Source organism: Miniopterus natalensis, chromosome 10, assembly GCF_054644295.1.
Source record: "Miniopterus natalensis isolate mMinNat1 chromosome 10, mMinNat1.hap1, whole genome shotgun sequence".
In the NCBI taxonomy this organism is placed as follows: domain Eukaryota; kingdom Metazoa; phylum Chordata; class Mammalia; order Chiroptera; family Miniopteridae; genus Miniopterus; species Miniopterus natalensis.
The window spans coordinates 62,337,671-62,365,589 of NC_142090.1; the positions used below are offsets into that span (position 1 = coordinate 62,337,671).

The 27,919-nt window shown below is 36.9% G+C and overlaps 1 protein-coding gene across 1 annotated transcript in view; it reads left to right on the forward strand.

Annotated features, from left to right (window-relative positions):
- The first annotated feature begins 4,503 nt into the window (after nt 1-4,503).
- SDHAF3 (succinate dehydrogenase complex assembly factor 3) overlaps nt 4,504-27,919 on the forward strand; it is a 34,733-nt gene continuing 11,317 nt past the window's right edge. The window contains exon 1 of the mRNA XM_016218770.2: nt 4,504-4,696. Within this exon, the coding sequence (XP_016074256.2) occupies nt 4,523-4,696 (174 nt within the window). The 5' untranslated portion in view covers nt 4,504-4,522. The remainder of the gene's footprint in view (nt 4,697-27,919) is intronic.

Sequence of the window (27,919 nt, forward strand, 5' to 3'; positions counted from 1 at the left end):
TGGGGGAGCTTCTAAGCACTATCAGTGCCTGGCCCCCTCTCCGGGATGTTGATTTAATGGTTTGGAGTGGAACCTGATTATCACTATGTATCTACACCAGTGTGAAGCCACCAGTTCCCCAGGTGATTGTAATATATAGCCCAGGCGGAGAACCACTGGCATAGACCAGTAGCAAATTACACTAATTCTATTAGGCAACTTTTTAATGGAAGATTCAGCACAGCCTGTCCTTGCAGGCTCAATATGCATTTCCACAAGCAGTTTTCGCGCCTGACTTTTCTGTCTTTGTCAACTGTACCTCCATAAGGGAAAGCACGGAGACCTCTTTGCTTTGGCCATTTCCCCATTTCCCCGGTTAGTCCTTAAATCCAGTGCCCCTCAGAGGCTCTTACCTGCAGTAATCCCAGAGCTCTGCCTACCTCTAGTCTAGGTTATCATCTTAGGCAATCTCTTGCTCTTTTTTTTGACTTAATTGCAGACAGTTAATCACACTCTTTCATGCATAGCACACTGTAGTCATGGTTTGTCTTTTTTGCACAATGAAGGAAATACTATATACATTCTTTTCCCATTTCCCTTTTACACAAAAGCTTGCCTGTTTTGTCAGATCTTTTCCCATTAACTAAGGGACTGGCTTTTGTGTTAAGGAATCCATTGATTTCCATTTTATTACTATTATTTTAAAATCAGGAATGGGTGGTGAATTTGTCAAATGACTTTCAGCTTCTGTGGTAATTAATGATCAGTATTTTTCTCCTTAGAAAAAATTAATATCATTAGCACTTTAAAAAATGTTTTCATTGATTTTTGTTTTGTTTTTTTAGAGAGAGAGGAAGGCTGAGGGAGAGAAAGAGATCAAAACACCCATGTGAGAGAGCAACATGGATCAGTTGCCTCCTGCATGCACCCTGACCAGGGATCAGACCCACAACCTGGGTATGTGCCCTGATCGGGGAATCTAACTGGTGACCTTCTGGTGCACAGGACAATGCTCCAACCAACTGAGCCACACCAGCCAGGGCAATATCATTAGCACTTTAAATGATCAAACATGACAATTTATCTGGACTTTGGTTGATGTTCTATCCTATTTGATATTTCTTATATAACATGTTTCAGAAATTCATGAATATACTGACTTTCAAAACCGACTTTTTCAAAAAATAGACTTTGCACCAATTTGTTTGCTTGAAATTCTAGCTTTCAAGATTATCTGCTTTCTTACCATTGCATTTCAGTAATTCAGGTACCAAGTAAAAATGTTTAAAGAAGTCCTTCCTTTTTATATATTCACCTCCGCACAGTGATGTTCCTATTTGGGATTCCAAAGTAAGGTGGAAAATGACAGACCATTTCTGGTGTTGTTTGGGGGACTACACGTGATTACCATGGTTAAATCAGGCTTCTCTGCAGGCCTCTAAGCATGTGAAGGTTGTTTGGGTCAAAGGTTGTTTGGGCATTTCCTTTCATTATTCTCAATGATTTAGAATTTGGAATTTAGTAACTGTAAATTCAAAACTGAGCCACCAAAGCCAAGCCTGTGGGCAGGTTGTTTCTCTATCAAATGACATAAAGTCGTTTCCAAATCTTTCACCACCAGCCTCTCGCATTCATCAATCCTTTCTCACTCTGCTGCAGAGGAAAAGTAACGTTATTTGCAAATAAGACTTAATTTCAACATATTAATGCAAAGACTAGGGCATAATACAAAGTAACAATGAACTATGCTCCACACGAGTGTTTCCTTTCTCCTCCTTTCAGTTTATTTTTATTCACTGATTTCTATCTCTTTTGAAATCAAAGTTCTCCCTCTGGTTGTTAAAAAACTTCTCTAGCAGTCTCTTCCATCTCTATTTGTGCAGTTGCTGTGCTGATCTTCCATATGGTTATGGCAATATTGTGGTGGTTGTATTTTGTGTGCTCCAAAAGGCTTAGGTGATGTGCTCCACATAAATTTTTGAGAGGTTTCCCTTATCGTCTTAAAAATATTTTCAGAGCAATTATTTCAAAGTGGGTACATATCCGCTTCTACTTTTACAGAAAATTCTGGAAGGGAATCTGGGAGAAATCGTGATTAGGTTAGTAGAGTTGGAAGGCAGTGAGAATTACCTAACCCAACTCTCTGACATGTGAGAAAATCCAGGCACAGAGTGGCTGAGTGGCTTGTCAAATAACAGAAAGGGAAAGGAAGCACGCGCAGGAAGGATAAATGAAAGGCTAAGGGCCTGCATGAAGTGTACTGACCTGGATTAGTGGCAAGGAGTAGACTCAGGTCTTATTTTCAGTTCATGGCTATTTTGACCACAAGAGAAAATCTGGTCAGCCTAAATTGGATGGTCAATGGAGAGTTTTGACAAAGAGAAAGTTTTGTCCACAAGACATAACTCACTGTCTAGCCCACTGAAAAAATATACAGGACACCTATTTCTACTATTCTCACCCTTATTGCTTGACTTCTCACCTCAAGGCTTAACCACACCACTGTGTCTTGGCTTCTCTCTCACCCATCATTTGCCATTTCTGAGCATCAGTTGCCCAATGCTCTGCGGACCTTTTCTGCTCCCTGTAGGCCGAATTACTTCTTTTATTGTTACTCTTTTATTAATTCATTGGCAGAATGTTTTCTTCCACATTTTTATAAGAACTTTGCCTCTAAAAGAAGTATTTATTATACATGTACTTTAACCCCAAAGGAAACCAGAAAAAAGTAAACTGGAACAAGAAATTAATTTTCAATTTACAGGGACATTAAGAGATGAAGTATGGTTAGAAAAAATTTCCTGAAGTAAATAACCACACTGCCATTCAATCCTTGCCATTAATGTGGTTTGTCATAATACCAAATTAAATTCATTTTTTGAAAATATTCTGTGTTCTTTTAAATAAATATTTTTTCTAAATTTAAGCAAAACTAAAAAGTCCATTGGAGGCAATAAATATTAGAGTGCTTACTATTTGTGAGGCGCTGTGGGAGGCCCTGAATAGGATAATAAAATGAACAAGTCCCTGCCCTTTTGAAAAGTTTGCCCAGACAGGAGCCTGGGTCTGGGAGGGAATCTCACAAATTCCCACGCTCTTGCCCTCATCACACCATCGGGTCATGAGTCACTTGATACCCTTAAAATCACAAAATCCCTGACCTCAAGGAATTTTTATTCTAGGGTCATGGTAGGGGAAACAGATAATCAAATAAATAAAATATGTAAGTGTTATGGAGAATAACAAAGCAGAGAAGGGGGTTAGGGAGTTCTTGTTGCAATTTCAAATGCACTTGCTGGGCAAGGTCTCAGCAGAAAGGTGCCTGAAGTAACGAGCTGAGTGAAATAAAGGCGTTAGCCAGGGAGATACGTGGGGCAGAGCATCCCAAGCAGAGGGAACAGCAAGTACCAAGGCCCTCAGTTGGGACTGTCCCTGGGCTGTCCAAAGATGAACTAGGAACTAGGCCAGTGTGGCTGGAACTGGCCGCCTCGGGACAACGCACTAGAACATTTAGAGAGCTAAGAAGTGGAGAGCCTTTGGGTTTTACTCTGATGAGAAACCACTGGAGGATTTTGTTGAGCAGAGGAGTGACATCTGATTTACAGTTTAGGTGGATAATGGCCGAAGCTGGTCGTGGCCAGAAGCGGAAACACAAGAAGCCACCACAATATGCAGCTAAAGAAACAGCTGTGGTGGAGGAAGCGCTGAGAAACGGTCGCATTCTGCATATGTTTTGCTGGTGGAGCCATCAGGATTTGCTGAAGGAGCGAAGGTGTGACGGGAAAGAACTAGGCCACGTGGCTCTCAGCATCGCCTTTGAAAAGGTGGAGATTTGTAAACGTCCCGATTCTACCTTTTCATCTCAGACTAATCAGAATCTCCAGCATCGTGGCCCTGGAAACAATACTTTTAAAATGCTTCGTAACGATTTTTCTGTAGCTCGGTTTGACTTGAGCTAATGAAAGTGGCTCAGGCCTCCCCTGAATTACATGGAAGAGGCCACACCGTCAGGAGACAAATTAGGAGCACAGCACTGTGCAAAGAATGAGGGTCGGTAGGCTCCTGGATGCAGAGATTAATCCCACGCTGATCCCTCTCGCAGAAGGCAGGAACACTGTGAGAAGCCTGAAGCGGGTCGAGCTAAGCATGGAAGGCTTCCTGGAGGAGACGCAGGATTTCTCAGGCCTTTATCAGGAGGGAAGGGAGGAAGATCAATGTAAAAGGATGATGGGGCGTGTGGCTGTGAGGTGGCAACCAGCCCACGCCAGTCCTCTGGTCAGCGCCCTCTCGGACCCGGACGCTGCCCTTCAGCAACCGCGTTGCGGACGCGACTCCACGACCTCCACGCCCCGCCCAGACAACCACCGGCCCGTTTCCGCACGCGCCGCGGCTCGGGCTTCCGGAGGGGCCTGATTTCTGAGCGGACCAACCCGGACGGAGGTCGCGCGCCCTCTTCCGCCCGGGTTCGGGTTCACCGACACCCGGCGCGGAGCCGGCGCGCCGTCCCGTGCGCAGGCGCGGTGTGCGGCCCCCGCGCGGCGCTATGCCGGGCGCGCACGTCGCCCGCGTGCGGGCCTTGTATCGGCGCATCCTGCTGCTGCACCGCTTTCTGCCCCCGGACCTCAAGGCCCTCGGCGACCAGTACGTGAAGGACGAATTTAGGAGACATAAGACGGTTGGTTCGGACGAGGCCCGACGTTTCTTGGAGGAATGGGAGGCAAGTGACTGTCCCCCTGTCTTCGCCCAACACCCTTGGGGTCCCTCAGGGGTGTCCCGGTTCGTCCCCGCGAGAGACCGCCTGTCCCGGCCGGTCCCACGCAGCGGCAGCCTGTTCCGTTTGAATTGAGCAGCGCAAAAGTTTTCCAAAGTTATTCCCAGAGTTACCTCCGGAGCCCGTCTCTCCCCCACGGTTCCTCCTGGGCCCGAACCCCTTCCAGCGGCGTCTCCCCTTCATTTCAACCGTTTTAGGTGCCAGGCGCCGGAGGGGCGAGGACGGGAGGTGACAGAATTGAATAAATCCCCGCCGGGTGCTCGGAGAGCTGAAGGGCACCCTCCTGTGCCTTGCCCCGAGCAAGCGCCTATTAATTAAGTAATGGTTTTCTCATTACCTCTGAGTTTTCAAACTTAGAGGCTTGTTTCCATAGTTACTACTTTTTAAACCTCAGGGCGCTTTGTGGAGTCTTAACGTTCTCGGTTGACTGATACAGAAATCAGGTGAGCCTGGGGGTCTACAAGCCTGGAAGGAGGAAAACGCTGGTCAGTTGAGTCAGGTGAAGGTGGTTTCTCCTGAGCCTCGAGTCACGTGACTTTGTTACGTAGCCCTGCGTCCTTGCGCTAAACTTAAGGCGGACACGTGCATCAGGGATGAGCCCTTTGACTCCTCCCCCCCACACACCTTTTTTGAGTGAAGGAAGAAGATATTCAGAGTATTTCGTGGGGTTGGGGACCCTGCAGGATTGCCCCTGGTTCTGATTTGCAAATATTAAGAAGTGAATGGAATTGGAGGTTAGAGGGACATCTCAGCTATTGGAAAGCATGAAGCAGTGTTTGTATAAGAAGAGAGGTAAGTGATTCTTCAGCCTAAAAGGTTGATAGCTGAAGAGATGACTGAAGTCTGTTTTTAAAAAATGGTGAAGGTTAGGGTGAACACAGAACCTGGTCACTGAATCCCAGAATTCTTCATTGTAGAACCATTGAAGCTTGCAAGAGGGACATTTAGGACAGGGGTGAAATTTAGAACTTTCCTAAATATCATGTGTCTCGGGTGTAATTAGCCTGTTTGGAGCCAGGGAAGTTGAATATTTTTAAATGCAGACTGGTATTTGTTAATACGGTAACTTGGTTTTGGAGTCAGAAGAACTGGATTCAGATTCAGGTTCTGACATTTATTAAATGTCAGACACTTAATTTTTCTTATTACCTGTGAAATAATTAGTTACAATACGCACCTACAAATTTTTGTATGTAAATGTGTTTAAAAGCACTTTGCAAATTGTTAATTGCAATGACACTCTAAGATATTAAGGTATATAAGGGACATCTTTTAAGCCAGGTCAGTTTGTGACAGGATAGGAAGGATAGTCTAGCCCTGTGGTGGTAAGAAGTAAGGGCACTTTGCCAGGCTGGGCATGGCTCAGGGGTTTAGCATTGACCTAGTATCCAGGAGATTGCAGTTAAATTCCCGGTCAAGGCACATGCCTGGCATGTGGGCTCTATCCCCAGTCGGAGGCCTGCAGGAAGCAGCTGATCAATGATGACTCTCATCATTGATGTTTCTATCTCTCTCCCTCTCCCTTCCTCTCTCTGAAATCAATAAAGATATATAGAAAGAAAGAAAGGCGGGGGAGAGGGAGAGATACTTTGAGAGGTCTTAAAGTATAAGAACAAGTATAAGAACTTGGAAGCTCTTTAGGGAAAGAATAGGAACTCAGTATAAATTGATAGTAGGCTGGAGGAGAGAGTCATTAAAAAAACTGGGTAAATAAAAAATGTGTTGCTCAACCTAGGAGGCTTGGTATCAGGAATTCAACTTTTTGGGTGTTTTTTTCTTAAATCTCTCGAAATAATTTTAGACTTACAGAAGTTACAAAGACAGTGCAGAGTTCCCATACATCCTACACTTAGCTTCCCCTTATGTTAATGTTTTATAGAACCAGTAATCAAAACTAAGAAATTAACATTGCTACAGTACAAATCAACTACAGCCTTTGTTCACATTTTGCCCATTTCCACTAATGTTCTTAATGTGTTCCAGGATCCTGTCCAGGATCCTATATTGTATTGAGTCAGCCAGTCTCCTTAATTTCCTCTAGTCTATGACAGTTCCTCAAACCTCTTATCTTTCATGCCCTTGACACTTTTTTGAAAGGTATTGGTCAGCTATTTTGTAGAATGCCTCTTAGTTTGGGTTTGTGTGATGTGTTCTCTTGATTAGATTGGTGTTATGCATTATTGGAAGGGATACCACAAGGGTGATGTGCCCTTCTCAATACATCATGTCGGAGGGCACACAGTATCAATGACTTATTATTACTGGTGAGGTTAACCGTAATCATTTGATTAAGGTGATATCTGCCAGGTTTCTCCACTATAAAGTTACTTTTTTCCTTTTTGAAATTAATACGTATTTTGGGGAAAATACTCTAAGGCTATGTAGATATCCTGTTTCTCCTTAAACTTTGCAAACAAACTAATTTTAGAATTCATTGATGGATCTTGCAATTTTGTCCCAACAGTGACTTTGTTTCCCTCATTCCTTCTGAATTTATTAAATGGAAATGTTTCTGTAGGGAAGCATTGTCTGTTCTTCCCTGTTACTACTGATCTAGCATTTTTACTTATTTTTTGGAATGTACAAAAGTGTGTTCCATGAGACTAGGATGTTGTAGTTAATGAGTTGGCAGTTGGGTAAAGATAAATTTAAACCTAATGATCTATTTTGATAAAATAATAATTCTCACAGTTGCAAGGCAGGTCAGTCTAAGCTTGGCAGTTAGAAGAAGTACTGTGGATTCTACCAAGAGAGACTTTTTTTTTTTTTTCCAAGGATGAGGGCTAGAGAAGACTCCAAATGACTTGGAGGGGAGAAAAACCTGGCCAGGATAGTGATACTGGAGAGTGATACCCCTCGTTTGGCCTTCTACGTCGTTCTCCCCCATGTATTCTTCAAAACACTGAATTTATGGTTGGTATACTTGATACTGCTAGCTGTAGCATGGACTTCTATTGTTTTTGGTAAACGATGATTACAAGTTTGGTACACATTATCTCAGTTTTATTACAAGCTTGATACTTGTGTTTATATTAAGCTGATTGACAGTGACACAATTAATGATTACAGACTTGGTACAGGTTACCTGAGTTACATAAGCTTGGTACTTATGTTTATATCATGCTAGTTGGGAGTGACACAGTTGTGGACTTACTGTGCTACGTGGAGTTTGATCTCTGGGATTCTCTCACACTTCTAACACTGCTTATTAATTGATTCGGAATTTGTTTTACTTAATGGGCAAAGTTGGGTACCACTGGAGAGAAGAAAGGGGGAAGGATTGGGAATGTTAGAGGCCTCAGTATTAGGAGAGTTTTCTATTCCCTTTGTGACCACAGACAACTGTAGCCAATATTAGAGGGAATTGAGCTGGGAAAGTTTCTGTTCGAGGACCAATGGGCTAGGTAGGAGGAAAGTATTTCATTTTATCTTTAGGAAAAAAAAGTAAATGCACATTTACAGAGTAAACAGTGATTTTATATAATTCCTACCATAAGAGAAAGATTGTAAATTCAGATGAGATGTTGGGAGTCTGTTAGGGAGAATGTTTGATAACTGGTTGGTAAAATATCCATTGCAGTCTCACTCTCAGGTCTTTTAGGAGGCAACTATTAGAAGTGGAATTGGGGCTGGGTAGCTCAGGGGTTTTATTTATTATGACATTTTTAAAAGTTTATGCTCAGTTGTGAAGTATAGCTGATTTTGGTAATCCCTTCAATTTTTCATTCTGTGAAATTGTGGAGAGAAGAAACTTCTCACTGCTTACTTTCCGGGAGATCAGAGTAAGCATTGAAAATTAAATAGCAAGTAAAACATATTTGTGATAGAATGTGAGACAGAGTAGAAAATAGTGAGCTCCCAGGAGCTTCTCTGAAGAGACTCTGTGTGTTTAATTTTTCCCCATTTGTTTATATCTATTGCTTTCTTCACTGGTTTCTGTTATTTTTAAGTAGCTGCTTTGTTCTGTGTTGGGAGATGTTTATAGTGGAAGTTCTGTTTCTGGAAAAAGCAAAAAGGCATAAATGGTCTGTAGGTAGTTGTTGATCACTTATTATTGCCAGGCAAAGTGCTCCATATGTGGGACACAAAAGGGAATAATATTTTATTTTCATTCAAAATTTAGTAGAATATAATTCACAATTATAAAATAGTATGAAAGGATATCTGTTAGTTGCTATGGGAGCAAGAAGGGAATGGATAAAGTTGAAGGCCACAAGTTGAGCCTGAGCAAGTGAAAGTTACTTGAAAGTGTCAAGAAAAAGACTTTCTAGAAAGAGGGAATAACATGCAGAGGTATTGAGGTAAGAAGACATATGATTTTTTTCCAGGATGTGCAGTGATGTGTTTGAAACTTAGTGTGTTATATGAGAGATTAGGAAGAGATAAAGCTAAAGAGGTAGCAAGAGGCAGAATATTCTGCTAAGGATTCCGTTTTTATTTTGGATTGTTGAAAGATTTTAAGCAGTGGTGGAAATGATTTAGATTATGTTCTAGAAAGATTACTTTAGCAGCAATAGAAAGGAATGATTGAAGAATTAGCCAGACTGAAGGTAGGGAGAACTTTTAGGAGAGATGTAATGTTCCAAAATATATTTGTGCCTGAACCAAGATAGAGGTGTTGAGAATGGAGAGTATGGATTTAGGTGTTGACCTTTTTAAGGTAGAATAGGACTTGGTGACTGATAAAGGATTAGTGGGGGAAGGGGGATAGAATAACTCCCAGGTTTCAGAACATGATACCAATAGCCAGAATAGGGCCTGGCCGGGCGTGGCTCAGCGGTTGAGTGGGGGTCTAGGATTCAGGCGATCGGGGTTCGATTCCTGTTCAGGGCACATGGAGAGATTGTGGGCTCCACTCCTGGTCGGGCGTGCAGGAGGCAGCTGATCAATGACTCATCATTGATGTTTCTCTCTCTCTCTCTCTCTCTCTCTCTCCCTCCTTCCTCCCCCTCCCCCCTCCCCCTTTCCCCTCTCTGAAATCAATAAAGATATATTAAAAACAAAACAAAACACAAAAAACCCAGAATAGGTATGTAGGAGGAGCAGGTGGGGAATGCATTCAGGGTATTACATTTTATGTTAAAGATTCTGGTAGAGCATTCAAGTGGAGATGTTCTGAGATGTACATTGGTCCGATACTCTGGAGACAGATTGTGGCTGGAGATAGAAATTTGGAATTTATTATCTGTAGTTGGTTCAGAGGTGAGGATGAAAGTGCCCAGGTTGGGTATATCATAGGGCAAGGTGGTCAGAGGTAGACCACTACCATTTAGGAGTTAAGGGAATGCAGGTAGTATAATGCTGGAACTGTTCTGTTCTCTTCTGTACATAGTTGTCCTAACTGCTTCTGCAAAGGAGCATACTTTTTTCCTTCTTGATTATGTTTAAAAAGATTCGTGTGATAGTTTAGATCTCATAACAGTTGCTTTTTTGTTTTATTTTGTGGTATTTGTTTTAGAGAGGAGGAAGTGCTTCAAATTTAATGTAACCATCCATTTGTAATTCACATGGGGCATCTTTTTCTTATTTATGACTTTGAAGTGGATCATCAGATAAAAAAATGTATGATTAAGTTGCATGTCACCTATATTTAGAGTTTTTTTAAACTTAGTATAATTAGGGTTGGATGGGTATTTAGCAGTTTTTATAATTGTACGCCTCTCTTAACTAATTTGAGAACCTCATTTTGTTGCTTTTGAACATCCTGATTTGTAGTTTGTGTTTAGCTTGGGGGAGAAAAGGAATGAATTACCTCTCTGTTCAGTCGATGGATCATGTGTGGGGGGACATATCTACCAAGCATGAGCCAGTCATTTGGGGACCTCTCAGTTGTACTGTTTATTCTGGATGTTATTCAGTGTAGTGCTTTTGTGATGGTTTATTGAATGGTGATGTGTCACACATGTATATTTTCTACACTAAGCTTTACCTTTTAAAAAAATTTAGCCATATTGGTGGTAACCAATGGTTGGAAAGGGATAGAAGAGAGGATGTGAAACAGTGTATTCTTGGAACATAAAATGTTTCTTTTTTCCCCACTTCTGAAGCATTTGGATTTTTAGTGAAGCTTTTAAGATGTTCTTGTTTAGGAACATTTAACTTTTATTGATGTCATGAGATGTGTAATAATAATGCTTATGTATAAAGTAACTAAAGGTGTTTTTAAAAAAATCATCAATATTTGATCAATGTTGCATATATTATCAACTTTATGTCATGTTATTGGAACATAGAGGTATGTTCCTTTTGTTTAAATGATTAAAAATTTGGTGGGGTTTACAGATTTAAAATAATGGTAGTAACATGACAACATCAATATGCTAGTGATTAAGGTTCTAAAACAGATCTCTGTGTGTATTGTGTGTGTGTGTATACATAACATGTAGTCTTAAAATTTTGAAGTAAATTTTTGCACAGAATTTAAGGTAAAGGATTATATGTGTATAACATGAATTTTACTGGTTTTACTTAGTATTTTATGAAATAAATATATTTTATGGTTGCATAATAAGAATAAATGTCTGAAATTTTACATAGGGAGTATTAGAATTGACTGAAAGGCAGTTTCACATTGCTTTAGTAAACTCATACTTTTTTCAGTTAATTCACTTAAACTTTAAAAAAAATCAGTGCAATGTGTACATGTAGTTAAAAAATTAATTAGTATAGGTGGGCTTATATTAAAGAGCAATATATTTATTTCTTTATCTCTTCTTCTGGGGACATTTAAAATTGTATTTTGGTCTCTTTCATGTTTTCAGATATCTTGTGAATTTGGTTATCTGTCTGTGTTTGCAAGTCAAACAATAAGAACTGACTGAGAGCTCTGCATATAAGTGGTCTTTTTGATTGGAAAATTTCAGTGTTACAGAGTTTCAATTAATTTCCCTTGGATTTGATTTTCACATCTGATTTCCTTACCTACCTGGTATTTCTGTTCAGTTGGTCCTGGCAGTTTGGCCTTATATTCTCTGTTTTGTATTCTAAACTGTGGCTTCCTTTATCTGAGCTGTTTAGTTTCATTCCTCTTTACATCTTGAAAAATTTGTTGTACTTTCTTGGCTGCTAATGGCTCCATTTTGTTCCCCTAGTCATGGATTACTCATTTAACAAATATTTTTGGTATTGATTCAGTGAGGTTTTGGTAGGGAGAGGAAGTAAGTTTCTGTGATTTCTCCAGTTTGCCATCTTGGGCCGGAAGTATGCGTTTGTTTCATTTTAAGGATGAAGAAACTAAGGCCTATAAAAATAAAATGACTTGTTTAGTATCACACTGCTAGAGAAACAAAAATCTTGTGCTCTTACCTCATGAAAGTCTAGTTAAGGTTTGGAAATTAAGTTTCCAAAAGCTATTAAGTTTTTTCAGTGTAAAATGAGTATATATATATATTAAATTATGCTTGTTTGCTTGCTACAGTTTATTTGTATATTTGATTTTTCTTCTTCATTTTTTGTCTTTTTCCTAAGGGAAAGGAAAGCTTCTTAATCAAGTTTTTATCTTTTATACCTTTAGCATTATAAATGTTTAAGTTATGATTTTTTTTAATGCTTTTTAGCCCACGATGCTAATTGCCACACATTTCTCTCTCAAAGATTTTTTTTTTCAATAATGAAATAAGAATCAAAGTTGCTGTGATATTACTGTTAAACTCTTGTACTAGTCAGGCATATATGTTCTCTGTGTAATGTTGGGGAGGTTTATTTGAGCCTCAGTTGTTGCAGTAGGGGAAATAGTATTTTACCCTTGAAATCAGGGATAGACCAAAATGTTCTCTTTTACCTCCAAGATATAATTTTATTAGGAGATGAATTAAAACTACTATATCAAATAGCTTAACCAACTTTACACTTTTCGTTAGCACCACTGATTTTTCTCTTTAATCTTTTCTGTTAGTTTTAGGCTTATGTGCTACTACAGTAACAGAATGGGTAATAAAAATACAGCACATTTTATTTGTCTTTATAATAGTTATAATTAACATAAAATTTATGCCTTCTGAATTAAAAAATAAAAAATAGTTAAAACAAAAAGGCAAAGAGTATATTTGGGATTAATGTAACATGTGATTGATAGCTTTAATATAAAAAGAGCTTATTTTGCTTGGGTAGGGAAAACACTAACAGCTTTAATAAAAGAATGGGCAAAATGACCTCTTATAAGAGGTCATTCTGTGATTCATATGCAAAGATGTTAATTTCTGTGCTTCATGTATATGGTAATAGTGAAAAATTTAAAGCAGTGTAGATAGATATCCAATGATGGAAGAAGAATGAAATTATAATATAGCCATATGATGGGTGGGTTAGTATGCAGCTATTAGAAATGGTGTTTTAGAAGAATTCATAATGTGGAAAACTTCTGATGATACAATGAAATGTAAACAGTGTTTATCTTTGGGTAATACGATTAAGGATGCCATTTTTTTCCTTGTACTTCAAATTTTTCAGATTTTCTGCAAAGATCATGTGTTCCTTTAGTAATTATAAGAAAGCCAATAGATGTTATTTTAAAAAATATACCACTTAGTAGTTTTGCTACTAGTTTTGTGTCACAAAACACTTAAGGCAGATATATTCAGTGAGTCAAATACTATATTAGCACCTTATATTTCTTAATTTTGCCCTTTAACTTTTGTAGGTTAAACTTAGACTTCTTCATGTTAAATAAATGATGCCAATTATATATTTTATATGATTTCTTGCTGAGTTTTATAAATGAAATGAAAAAAAGTCAAAATGTGTAGACTTCTATTCAACATTGTAAATGGCCACTGGAATAAGACAAGAAAAGCAATAAAAAACGTCCAGATTGGAAAGAGAGAAATAAAACTATCTTTATTCACAGCCAATATGATTATCTATGTAGAAAATCTGATGAAATCTATAAAAATAGATAATTAACAAGTCAGTTTAGCAAGGTTGTATGATATATGATTAATATACAAAAATTAACTATATTTGTATACTCAAAGTGAAAACTTGGAAATTAAAATTTAAAAATACCACTTACCATAAAAAACTATGAAATACTTAAGGGAGAATTCAGACAAAGGATGTATGAAACTGTACGTTGAAAACTATAAAATATTGCTGAAAAAAAATGTGTAGACTCAAAATTAAACTTTAGTTACTCTTTTTTACCTAACCACTAGAAGATATATTTAAAATCTTCAGGGCTCTAAACTGAGATCAGAAAAGAACCATCTGATATAGTATTCTTTTTAAGTAACATGAAAAATCTTCTCATGCTTAATTTCTTAGAGGTCATACTTAAATGCTATTCATTGATTCTCCAGTAACTTAATACGAGCAAAATTAAGTTGCTATTTAATAACTTAAAAATCTCTTGTATTTTAACTTTTCACCTTTTTCTAAGTATTGTAGAAGATTGCATGAAGGCTAACAGGGAGGTTGGATTGGGATGGGAGGTTGGTTAACTGTTGGTTTGTCTTCTGACAGGTCACTCAGATAGAATGGAAGACTGGTAAACGGGTTTACTTGGTGGCTTAGAAACTGTAGGCTTAGGAAAGAAATTCTAGGTAGGTATGTGCCACTTGGGATAGTGATTGTAAGTCCTGGTAATTGATCTTGTAGATCTGGAATTAGACTTTACCAATACCCAGAGAAAATCAGTTACTGGCATCAGATTCACACTAAATTTATTTATTATTAAAATATAAATTGGAATACCGATTTACTCATTTCTGTGGGTGGGGCTGGAGAATGGGGCTTTCATTTTCCAAGAGTCAGAATATATCCAGGGATCCTCATTCATATGTCTCAAAATTCGGAACTTTTAGATTTTAGAAAGGTAATAAAGCATATTACTGCAGTTTAAGAAACACCCAGTGGAATCTGGGGTGGTATACCCTGTAATAAAATACATTAATATTTCTGCAGCAAAACATTTGACTTCATATTAAGTATAGTAAATAAAGGCTTCATGTCTATTTTAGGTCAAGATTTGCTGTCAGGTAAGTTCTAAAGGAGTTTTTGTTTTTTTGAAACTTCTTTGACTTCAAAATTGCAAGTAAGGAATTGTGGACTACTATTAAGCTTTTTGGGAAACTGAATTAGTGTTTAGAAGGTTGCCTGGTAAACATGAACTAAAATAACAGGAAATGGGTAGGCATGAGAGAGTTTTCATCAGGCCCCACTGTGTCTACATTGGAAAACATCATGGGTCCTCCTGCTTCACTGCTCTTTTTTCCTGGACAGTGCTGAACACATATTAGCAACTTTGCCTGTTTGTACTACTATATTTTTTATTTTAAGTACCTTCTTTCTGTCAAAGTATTATTATTATTATTATTATTATTATTATTAGTGTGTCAATTGATTAAGCTACCTAATTTGACTTCTGGGCCTGAGAGAACTCAGATACTTCCCATTGTGTATTGATTTAACTAGCTTAATTCCCAAGGGAGGATTATATTTATCTTATTTACAAGTTTTTGCTCTTTATCCTAAATCACTAGAACTGGAAGCATTTGTAAAACTTGCATTTTGATTTCTAAGCTCTCAAACACTAAAATATTTATACTTTATTGAATAGATCTTAAATATATATAAATAAATGGTTCATTTTCTTTCAAAAAAGCATTTCCCATCACTATAAACATACAATATGCAACATTCTACTATTTCTTTGTATTTTTAGTAGCAAAGGTTTTTGGACTTCGATGTGGTGACTCTACTTTTCTGAAGATGAAGAGGTCTATAGTTTTTTAAAAACTATTCTATTGAATACAATCTATACACATCTCACAAGAACTTCCTCCCTTCTAAACCAAGAATGGCAGCAGATGGCATGGTAAATACATATGTATACGAAACCACTGCAACAGCATCAGCATGCAGCATCAATGGGTCTGACTTCACAGCGCTTAGTCTAAACTACACCCTTCCAAAGGCATCTTGTTCACTGCCTCACACTTACCAGGTTGGGCCTTGATAGTTTGTCTATTACCTATTAATTTTATAAGCTGTAGATATGTGCAATTGATAATTCAGGATTTCTAATTGATAATCATAGTTAACACCACTTTAAAAAATTGCCATGAACGTCTTTAAATGCCTTTACAAGGCCAAGAGCAAGATGCACAGAGTGAGAAACAAATGTTTGGAAATATGTGTAAGTTCTGTATGGTTTCAGGGTGCTTGCACCTTGGCTACTTCATGTAAATCACTTCAAATTTCTCAGGTGCTTTTGGAAACTGCAATATGATTTTATTCTAATTTTGTAATTAAATCTAATGAAGTCAGAGAGACCCCAAAGCAGTATGTTACGGTGCTTCCCCTCTGGAATCCCTGTGGAGGTGGTTTGTTTCCTCCCCTCCTTTCCCTCCTGCCTGTCAGCCTCTTCCCCTTCCTCCTGGTCCTGTTTTCAGGCAACACACTGTCTCCTTTGCATCATGGGATTTTCCTGAGTTAGCGCAATCCTTTTCATCTGTCTCCTTCGGCCTCACCACCTCATATGGTGAGGCTGCATTTTTGCTATCAGATGACTCCACATCTATTTGGTCTTCAGTGGAGACACCAGGGTTTGTGAATTTGGTCTTTGGTGGAACTCTGAACAGAACAGGAAGATGTCCCCCAGTAATGGCCACCTGGGGCCATTAGGATCCTTCCTGCTTCCCTTAGTTGGTCCAAAATGCTCCAGTTCTGGATCTTCAAATTTGGATTTCTTTTTTCCAGACATTGCTTTCTACATCTTAGAGCACTTAGAAAACTGCAGAAGAAAAACAACTGCAACACTGATGGGGATCTCTGGAATTTTCTTGTTTTGTGCTGCTTGTCTCCACAAAGGAGGCAAAGCAGACTCTGTTCTTTGGTTCTTGGGTTTCATGACTATTAGGATAGTTATAAAAGTATTTATTTAAGAACAGTTATACATATTTTTAAAAATTGATTTCAGAGAGAGGAGGGGGGAGAGAGAGCGAGAAAAAAACATCGATGCGAGAGAGAAACATCGATTGGCTGCCACCCACACTCACCCTGACTAGGGATGGAACCTGAAACCAGTGTATGTGCCCTGATGGGAATTGAACGTGGAACCTTTTGGTGCATGGGATGACACACTAATCAACACACTACACCAACCAGGACTATAATATACATTTATATGCCATTTTCAACTATTGTATTTAATCTGTGAGTTTCACCTTCTAGATTTGTCAAGCTATTGGGACAAAGATTGAATAGTAGAAGCTTTTGAAGCTTGGTAGTTTTGTAACTACTTTTATACTGAGTATATTTCAGAAAAGTTGTTTATAAATTTTAAAAATTTAACAGTATTTTAAGTATACTAGCAAGCTTACTACTTAAAGAAATTTTTTAGTGAATTCTTTTGTAAAGGGAATATTCAGCCCATAATTTGTTTCTTTGTATAAACCTGCATTTGCATACATCAAATTTGTTTTAAATAGGGTTTATTTACAAATGTCAGTGTGTCGTCTGGAAAAAAAAGAATATTTAATCCCTGTTTGATATGAAGAACAAATTCAGATTTGGCATTTTTGATAGACGAGATAAGCTAGATTATTTTAGTTCTATTCTTTTCAACTAAATACGCTCTACACCCTAAATTAAGGGGTGGCAAGAGTTCCCATGTTAAGGTTGAACTACAGTCTCTTTTTAAACTATATTTTCTTAAATAGTAACAGGGCTAGTGTGAACTTATACAAAGTTTAAACAGTTACTTAGTAAGTTTTATCTTTTCTTTCCTGAAAGCATAACTGGAATCCCAAATCTTAATGCTTTGTGTGTTTTTTGGTTTTTGTTTTGTGTGTGTTTTTAAAAATTTTTACTTGATCTTAGTTTGTAGTTATAGAAGTAGATGTATATGTTACTTTTCATTATGTGTTTTGTTATTTTTCTACTTATTGTACTTTGATGATACCCACCAGTTTACTAATCTGTTTAATACTGGGAAAAGACTAATGATGATAATTCACCTTCCTTTCAGTTTGGATACTGAAATATTGTTACTAGAATTAACCATAAACAGGTATTTAGTTCATAATATAGCATAAATATGGTACACTTATAATGAAAAAATATCGTCGTATAATATTTTAATTGCACTGTGGTTAGATAGACTTTTTCCTGCAGGGCTGTCTGGAAGCTAATTACTATTTGTTATATTGTTTCTCTGGGAAAGTACAGTATATACAAATTAAAGCTGACAGCATTGGGAACTTGATCCTTTCTCTCAGATCCTCTGCACAGCCTCTTGGATAGTCAGTCAAAGGAGAACCCTCATGATTTAACATGGGTACTGTTAGGTTCCATGGAAACAAGCCTTTCCTTGCTGAGGAAGAAGTCACTGAGTTAGAGAACCCTTGGAAATGTATTAGGATCCAGGAGAAACACCTCTTTTAATATAGAGTGTCCCAAAAAATGTGTATACACACTTTGAATAATTGTAAAGGCAGTGTTTATTAGAATATATTTCATTTTCAAAATTGAGCTATCAGCTTTTACAGTGTGTATACATTTTGGGGGGACACCCTGTATATATTTAGCACCAGCCATTTTTTCATGGCCTTAACAAGTTGAGTGTCAGGAATAATCCAAAGGACATTACTAAAGTCAAAAATTAGAAAGGAAGCAAAGAATCAGGAGCAGAAGTTTCAGCAACAAGTTCAACGTGGGACATGGAGGTATTGTTCCAAATGTAGGCCTTGACCTGTGTGAGGATATTGGTCACACTGTGCCAGGTAGGACTAGACAGAGGCAGCCCAACTGAATTTATTCAGTCATTCATTTAGTGCCTACTGTTTTTCAGGGGATGCAGAAATGAATACATGGTCAGTTTATAAGTGAGTATACATGGTGAGTTTATAAGTGGGCTACAAGTCTGTATAAGATAGAATGAGACTCGTACCCTAAAGAGTAATAATTGAGAATGTTGGTCTTTTTTGGCAGTGGGGCAAATGATGAGTAGTATGAGTCCAGGAGGAATACTTCTCCTTCTGTTAGCCATGGAATTTATGATTAGGCAGTTCTCTACCTAATATGTCTATCCTGTCACTTGCCATTCCGTTTGAGGATCTTTTTGAGCTTCTTTTTAACATATAATTATCCCTGTGAAAGATTCCATTTTAAACTATTATCAGCTAACACGTTAATAATGATCTGACATTGGTTAATATCCAGCCACTTACTATGTGATGTTGAGTAATTTGATTAACCACTCCAAGCCTCAGTTCCCTCATCAGTAAAATGGGAATGAATACCAACAATACTTACTTCTAAGGTTAAGGATTAAATAAGATAATAGATGCATAATAGTTGCCTTGCACATAGTAAATTCTCAATAAATGTTAGCTGTTTTAGCTCTAGTGTGGGAGAGAAGGGAGATTGATAGGAAGGAGACAAGATTTCTTGGACAGAGCTTTGAGGGTGCTGAAAACAAATTTAGTAATTTCATTCTTAATTCTTCCTTCACTTAATTCCATATCCAAATAGTTGCTAAATCCTATTGTTTCCTTTAACCATATCAGACTTGTGACTTATTGTCTCCATTTTTCATTACCTTTGGATGTTTGTAGTAATTTCATAAATAATCTTGCTTTTAGTCTCTTAACTGTCAGCTTATAAAACACAATTTTGATCATGTTCTTATTGTCCTGTCAAAACCCATGATTGGTTTCCCATTAGCTTGTCTTTACTCTGGAGTTCAAAATTGTGCAAAATATGACTAGAGTATATTTTGCCTACCCTACATCTCAACATTCTCTGCCATGTATTCTGTGTTCCAGTCATATTCAGCTGAGCCTTACTCTCTGAATGTGGCCTTGAATTGTTTTGACTCTCACTGTTTATTTGGCCTAAATGTTTTCCTGTCTTTTTCTGTATGGCCAAATCCTAAAATGTCTTTCAAAACAGCTCTAATCCTTTACTGTCAGTTCTTTCTTGATTACGTCTTACAGTAAAAAGCAGAACTCTATGTCTTCTAATTTCCTAAAACATTATTTTTGTGTGTTTGTACTTAATGCTTTCTACGTTGTATTACGGTTATTTGTGTACTTCCTTTGTGGCACTAGTATATGGGAAGTTCCTTGAGGACAAAAACTATTTTACCTATCTTTGTGTACTTTGAAGCTCCTAGGACAGTAGTTTGCTTATTGTAAGTGCTCAGTAAATCGTGTGGGAGGGTTTCCTAAAAAAAAATAAATTGAGTGATTTTTCAGGTGAAAACCAAATAAAAAAATTAACCAATCAAATGTGTGAATTATAGTCTTTATAAAGATGAATAGGTTAGCAAAAGCTTTAGTTTGATTATGGGAATTCTTAAATTGTATTTCATAAATATATGAGAATTCAGTATATTTTATAGGGTACTAGGCTTATTTCAAGCACTTTAAATTCATCTTTTTATCTAGATATACTGTCAAGTTACTAGGCATATGAATGTGTGAATAGCTGTTTCAGTTTATTGTTGTTATGCTGTGTAGCTATTAATAAGCTTTTGGTTTTTATAAAATTTTTATCAGGCATTTTGTGGTCCTAATTATTCAGGACTAAAGTTGCTTAATATCATTGCTGCTTTTTCCATTTAATAGTGCCTAAGGTGGGGGAGAGATAAGGAAAGAGTGTTTAAGGAATTTAAGATCATGAATTGGTAGAGATCCAGAATAGTCATAATTGCTGTCTTGAAAACAAAAAAGTAAATGAATGTCATGCTGTTTCTGCTATAATGAACACTATTTTCCTCTTATGAAGGAGAGAGAAGCTAGGAGCAGGTGTTCATGGTCATTTTTCCACTAAATTCTTCTAAGAATATTTACCTTGTTTACAACTGGATTCATTCTTTCTAATGTTGGGAAACAATCACTAGTCAGGTAATTTTTTGTGTAAGTGTAATTTCAAAAATTTCCACATGATGGCAGAAGATCCTTGTATCTGGAAAGATGAAAAAACTATATTTCAGTTTTATCTGAAATAGAATTTGTCTTTTCATATTTCAACTAGTAATCTTCATGTTTGTATTGTCTGATATAGATATGTTATTGCCATTTTAAATATTTTAAATGCTTTCATTAATTTTAAAATGGAATATATTTTTCTATTTCTTGTGTATAATTTTAACCCATTTTTGATGGTTTTATGTATTTTCCCTGAATAGTGTTTTAAATAATTGTTTTGGTGAATGTATTTTTTCTTAATAAGTCAGTTTCAGGGAAATTGAATGCAGTTATTCATTATTTATAGGTAAATGTATGAAACCCAAAATGTGGACTTTTTTTTTACTTTATTTTAGAAATTAAGGTATTGATTCAACATACATTCTTTTGTATTAATTTGCCTAGAGTTTTGAATGGCCATCTCATGTTCTCTTGACTGTTTTGTTAGTTGCCTGCTTTATCACTGTCTGGTCTTCTCTGAAATTTTCCATCTTAATTTAAATTCATTCATTCTGTACATATTTATTAAATGCTTACCACATTTCATATATCATCCTAGACACTGAAAATTTATAGTGGTAAAAAAATTCACAAGATATAACCTTTGTTTTTCAGAGTTCACAATCTTGCAAGGCAGATTGCAAATACATTATTATGTTTGAGTTAATGTTTGTGGTTCTTATTAAAACAAATATACTTTTCATAAAATTTTCAAGGGTATGGAGCTTTTACATAGGTACAGTAGATTAATTGTGAAAATAATTGAATTATATGAGTGATGACCTGAAAAAGATCAAAATAAAGATTTGGAAATTTTGTGAAAACTTAAATAGTTCAAGGGTTTCTTTTGTTTGTTTTTTGTTTTTGCTTTTAACACTACATGTTAGATTAGCTAGTGAAAAAAAGAGGGGGGGAGCAAGATGGCATTTTAAACTTTTAACTAGTGACATTTGGCCTTTCCCATGTGCCCACGTTTTTTCTTATAGTCAAAACTGGGACACTTGGAAGTAAAGAAGCACTAAAAGAAAATCATATAGTGTGTACACATATGTACTTGAAATGTATATTTATTGACATAAATTTGGTTTATTAGAAGTATAAAATAGTTTTTTATGAAAATGGTCTTCAAAAATAAGTTTAAAAAAATTAAAATTACATATGTCTGTTACTTTAAGGCAACCCCCCCCCTTTATAGTGATTATGTGAACATTATGAAGAGAAAAGAAACAGAATAATTGCTCTTGGGATCTATTAATGTGTACTTTCTTTTTAGCTGTTTCTATCTATGATACTCTTTTTTTTTGAAGAATGTAGTTTTTACAATACAGTTTGTTATTTAAAATTTTTTCTTAAAATTGCCTGTAAGCTTTTTTGAAGGTACATTTAATGGTTAATAGGGTTGAATTGCTGAGTTCTTTAACTGAGAAAACCTTCTTTTCTAGTTAGTGTTTTTGATTTCTTTGGATAAATACCAGAAGTGGAATTGCTGGGTCATAGGGTAGTTCTATATTTAAGTCATAGTTTTACATTTTACATTTAAGCTCTGGGTCTATTTTGTATTACTGTGAGGTTTAGTTTGTTTCATTTTTATTTATTTTTTGACCTATAGGTGTCACACCATTTGCTTCACCATTTGTTGAAAAGGCTGTTTCTCTTCCATTTTATTGCTTTTGCACCTTACTGGAAAATCAATTAGGCATGTTTGTGTGAGTCTGTTTTGGGGTTCTCTGTTCTGTCCCATTGGTCTGTGTGTCTGTCACTCCACCACACTGTCTTGTTTTCTGTAGCCATATGTCCTAACATCAGGAAGAGTGATTCTTCTGAAACTTGGGGAGATCAGCTTCCGGAAAAATGACATCTTAATTATGCTGAACTGCTTCAGTTTTTCAATTTCAAATTCAATTTAAATAAAACAAAATGGAAAATTCAGGTTCTGCAGTAATTATATTTCAAGTGCTCAAGTCACATTGACTTGTGACTACTCTATTGGATAATGTAGCTCTAGACTACCGTACATGCTGGTCGCCGTGTCTAGAACACCTCCCTCCTGTTTAGCTTAACCAACTTCTTACCCTTTAAGACGCCGCTCAGGTAGCACCTTGCCCTAGATAACGTCTCTGCCCCATGTCTCATTTCTCAGCCCAAGTGCTGCCATGGAACTCTGTTCATTTCTATTTATGGCAGTTATTTTGCACTCCCTCTTCTTCACTATTACATTGTGTGCTAATTACCCTTTTACTTGTCTGCTTCATCACTAAATTATAAGCTGCTTTGAATCAGAAATTGTATTATGTGTGTGTCTCTAGCACTTGACATTTAGTGTGTGCTCAATAAGTAATTGGTGATGTATGAACAGTGTATCACCTCTAGTTAATTTACTTTTCATTTTCTAGAATTGCGGTATCTAGGCTTTTGGTGCATATTTCATATTTTTGGTGATATATATTTTATGAACTCTGAACATGTCTTATCATTAGCTAATATTTGAAGCATAATATATACACAGGGTGGAGTTTTCATCATCAACAATGGATGTAAGTTTGTATTTCAGGTAGTCAGTCTTGATACTTTAAAAAATTGGGGGCTAAATTTTTTTAAACCTGATTATATTGCCTTTTTTTTTTTTTTAAATATGGTACATTTGTCACAACTGATGAACCAATATTGCTAGACTATTACTAACTGAACTCCATTCTTTATTCATATTTGCTTGGTTTTTGCCTAATGACCTTTTTTCATCTAGGATCCCATCAAGGAGACCCCATTATATTTATTGTCTTGCTGTTTGAATCTCCTCTAGAATTTGATAGTTTCTCAGACTGTCCCTGTTTTGATAATCTTAACAGTTTTGAGGAATACAGGTCAGATATTTTGTAGACTGTCCTCCAGTTGGGATTTATCTGATGTTTTCCTCATGAACAAACGGGGGTTATGGGTTTGGGGAAGAAAGTCCACAGAAGTAAATGCCATTGTCATCATATCATATCAAGGACACATTATTGCCATTGTTTTGATCTCATGTGTCTGATGATGTTGAGCTTGTAGTAGTAGTTGAAAAATCATCTGTTCACTAGTATCTTCTTTGCTTGTGCTTGCATTATTTTCAACCAGGCGATTCTTTTGAAGCATCTTTTAAAGTCTGTCCAGTTTTGATAAGAGTTTAATTAGACTAGATAGCATAAATTGTAAATCCACTTAACTGGCTTATCCAACTACAGCATATCCAGATTGGGGTTGTAGGGAGAGGTCTCTCAGTTCGGTGGCTTGGGGAACTGGAGAACTAACTTTATATTACTTATTGCCTGAATCCTACATCACTTTCACTATGTTACACAGTTATGAGGATGGTGGTGACACCTGCGATTTAAATATCAGTAAAACAAAAGTTCCCTTATTTTTTAAATAAAAAAACCTAAACAGAAATTCTGATATTTTTCTGCCTTGCTCCAGTGGATTGCCTTGCTGTAATTCCTGTATCCCCAAGGTGCTCACATCTGACTTTGGGGACTAATGGTCTAGAGAACTAAAAGAACTTCAAAGATCATTTTCCTGCCTCCCTAAATTGATTCTTTTCTATAGTCTCCAGACTTCTTCAAGTGGTTATTCCTTTGTGCGCGGTATCCTTATGATAGTTCCCCTTTATTTCCTGATAACAAGACTGGATGTATACTGGTTCCTACATCCAGTTAGTAAGAACCTGGGAATCCATATAGAAATCCAAGCCATTGCTAGATTACTTGTCTTAAAACTTTTCTTTTAGGGCTAATTAGGAGAGTACTTTTAGGAGGCTGACATTTATATTCTCTTGGAATAACTGTTCTTTTCATCTTATAAACACCTTTCTGGTTTCCTTATATTTGTAATTCTTTGAAATAGGAGGATACATGTGCTGTAATGCTACAAAGAAATAATCAGAAAATAATATAGACCAGGATTATTTTAAGGAAAACCAGTGTACAGAATATGAGCCTAAACTGTGATTAATTAGGACTGGTTATTCTATTTCCAAATGGAATTTTAAACATTAACAAAGTTTTTAGGAATAAACCCTTTCATTCTATTTATTATAATTCAATGTATAAATATTTGATTTGTGCAACTTTTTAAATGTTTGTTATAAAGTGAGTGTATATATTTCTTTGGGCATTTTTGATAGGTTCCTATTGTTAAGAGATTCTATTTAATAGAGTCTGTATAAAGTAATACTTGAACAATCTATTCTACTATATGTTATTCAAATGTCATAGTAAATGTTACATTTTTTGTTGTGGGGGTTTGGGTAGGTATCTATAATCCTTTTAAAGAAAACATGTACCTTATGCATTTAGGCTATAATATCTTCTGTTTTACTTTATATAATATTATATATACACATATGTTACATTTATACATGTTATATATTTCTATGTTACTTTTACTTATTTCAGCATTTATGGACTATAAATCAGAAAACTTGATGTATATTAAATAATGGTAAATGCTAAGTCTTTAAGAGTGGTAAATTGCAAAACTTAGTAGCAGGCATTTTGATGTTACTGTGAGGAGAAAAAATTCATAATACTTTTTAAAATATATATATATCTTTATTGATTTCAGGGAGAGGAAGGAAGAGGGAGAGAGAGAGAGAAACATCAATGATGAGAGAGTCGTCATTGATCGGTTGCCTCCTGCATGTCCCCAACGGGATCGAGCCTGCAACCTGGGCATGTGCCCTAACTGCAAATCGAACCGTGATCTCCTGGATCCTAGGTCTATGCTCAACCACTGAGCCACACCTGGCCGAGCAATTCATAATGTTTTTAAGTATAGCATATGGCAACATGTTCAAGGAAGTTAATATTTTATGTCTGACATTTTTTGAGATGCTACCTCCTGAATTCTTCTTTGGCTGTATATGTTTTTGCTCATTCTGTGAAACTGTTGTTAATTTTTTTTGTTTAAAAATATGTATTGAAGATGAATTCAGGTTTAGGGCTTTGGTTATTCCAGGTAAACGTAACAATTGCATGTTTTTCCATTTGTTACTTTGCCTTCCCATTGTTTCAAATGATTCTGCTTTTATTATTCAGATCTATTCTCTTGTCATAGATTCCTCATCTGCAGCACTGTAATTCAGGAGAATAACTGCATGGTGTGTGAATACAATTTCAATAGATTGCTATTGATTATGTTACTCTTCATTTTTAGCTTAAAAATAGTCCATAGTTATTTTCAGTTACTGCTCCCAGATTTTGACTTGGGTGAAATTCTCCTTATAAAATAGATGTATTCTAGCAAAGTTAAATTTGAGTCTATGTAATTCCACTTACCTAATGATCTGTATGATGAAATTTAAGATTTAGTGGGGGCCAACATGCACTGCTCTAAATAACTTACTGAAATATATTTATATACACATACATATACAGGCTGTATTTGTGTTTTTCTTTTTAATGTTTTTGTTAGTGACTTAATAATATAAAGAAAATATATTTGCCGAGGGTCTAATTGAACAGAACTTGATATAAAGAGTCATTTTTTCTTTAAATAAGTTCTTTATAGAAAAGGTATTTTAATGTCTTGTAGGTTCCTTAGATTCTAGGTCTATATTATTCATATAATTAATGCCAACTTCAGTAACAAATAGTCCCAAAGCACCAGTGGCTTAATATATGAATTTATGTCTTGCTCGTGAAATGTGTGTGTAGATGTTCCTGTTCAGGCAGTGACACCAGAATCAACATTGTAGATATGCACCTGTGTGTGTGACCTTGTAAATTCCCAGAAATATGTAGTGCTTTTCAAAGCTCTTAACTCCCCAAAGTATCCATTCACCAGCCTTTCCTTCCAAGTTTTTTGGGATGTCTGTTGTTTGCCTCAACTGTTATCCATTGTCCTGTGTATCAGTGACTGGTATATTGGCCTTATGTGGTTTTGACAAGGATTTCAGGTGGCCCCTCCAGCACTGGGAGAGCTCCTGGTGGATGAGGTAAAGCCAAGCCCTTTGAGCTACTCCTCCAGAAGTCACCAAACAGGGCACACACAGAAATCTTAATTCTTTGAGAATAAGATCTGTTCTACTTCTGATACTGGATACCTGTACTGGAAATGTGAGCTGTTGTCTTTAAAACCACTGCCCATCTTGCCGGGCCGGCATGGCTCAGTGGTTGAGCATCAACCCGTGGACCTGGAGGTCATGGTTCAATTCCTGGTCAGGACACATGCCTGGGTTTTGGGCTCGATCCCCAGTAGGAGGCTTGCAGAGGCAGCCGATCGATGACTCTGAGATCAATAAAAACGTATTTGAAACATAGGGAGGAGAGAGGGACGAAGGGACTAACACTGCCCATCTGGAGAGCATGGGACAGGACCAGAGAATTAAAATACCATAGAACTCTCTGAAATCAGCTATTTTTTAAAAATATATCTTTATTGATTTCAGAGAGATGAAAGGAGAGAGAGAGAGAAACATCAGTGATGGGAGAGTCATTGGCTGCCTCCTGCATGCCCCCGGCTGGGGACTGAGCCTGCAGCCCAGGCATGTGCCCTGACCGGGAATCAAACCCCCATCGCCAGGATCCCAGGTTGATGCTCAACCACTGAGCCACGCCCAGCTTGGCTCAGCTTTTTTTTCTTGACTAAATGTTTACCTGGTTGCTGCAAGCTTTCCGTTGGTTTCCAGAGTTCTGAAAAAGTTGGATTTGACAATTTTTGCCAGTGTATTTGTTGCTTTTATGAGGAGTTGAACCATTGGAGTTCCCTACTTCACTATTTTTGCTGACATCTGATTCTAAGATTTTTAATGTTTGAGAATGGTTTTTATCCCGAGGACACTGGGAAAAGAGAGATGATATGACAAGGACACATTACCCCCTGGATACTAATGGGAGAGTATCCAGATGGGGGTGCACTGTAGGCAGTTGAAAATATGGGAGTGTAGTGAACGGCAGAGGTGTCAGGGTTTGATCCAGGCTTTGGATTTGGTAATGTTGAATCTCTGGAATTTGGAAGTGAATTTCTAGAAAGAATAGCAAAGGGCTGCTGACGCCTTAGGTTTGGAGAATAGTTTACAATCATTGTATAAAAGGAAGCTGTGAAACTAGTGCAGTAGAACTTCTTTTTCAAATGGGAAAATTATTTTTGGAGTTTGGTGTAAAGTAACATCTACTTATGCCAATTTCTTTGTCAGCTCTTAAAAAAATACTGTATAGTCTGTGGGACTCTACTTCACAATTAACTGCTATTCGTTGGTATTGGAAGAAGGAATGATTACAATAGC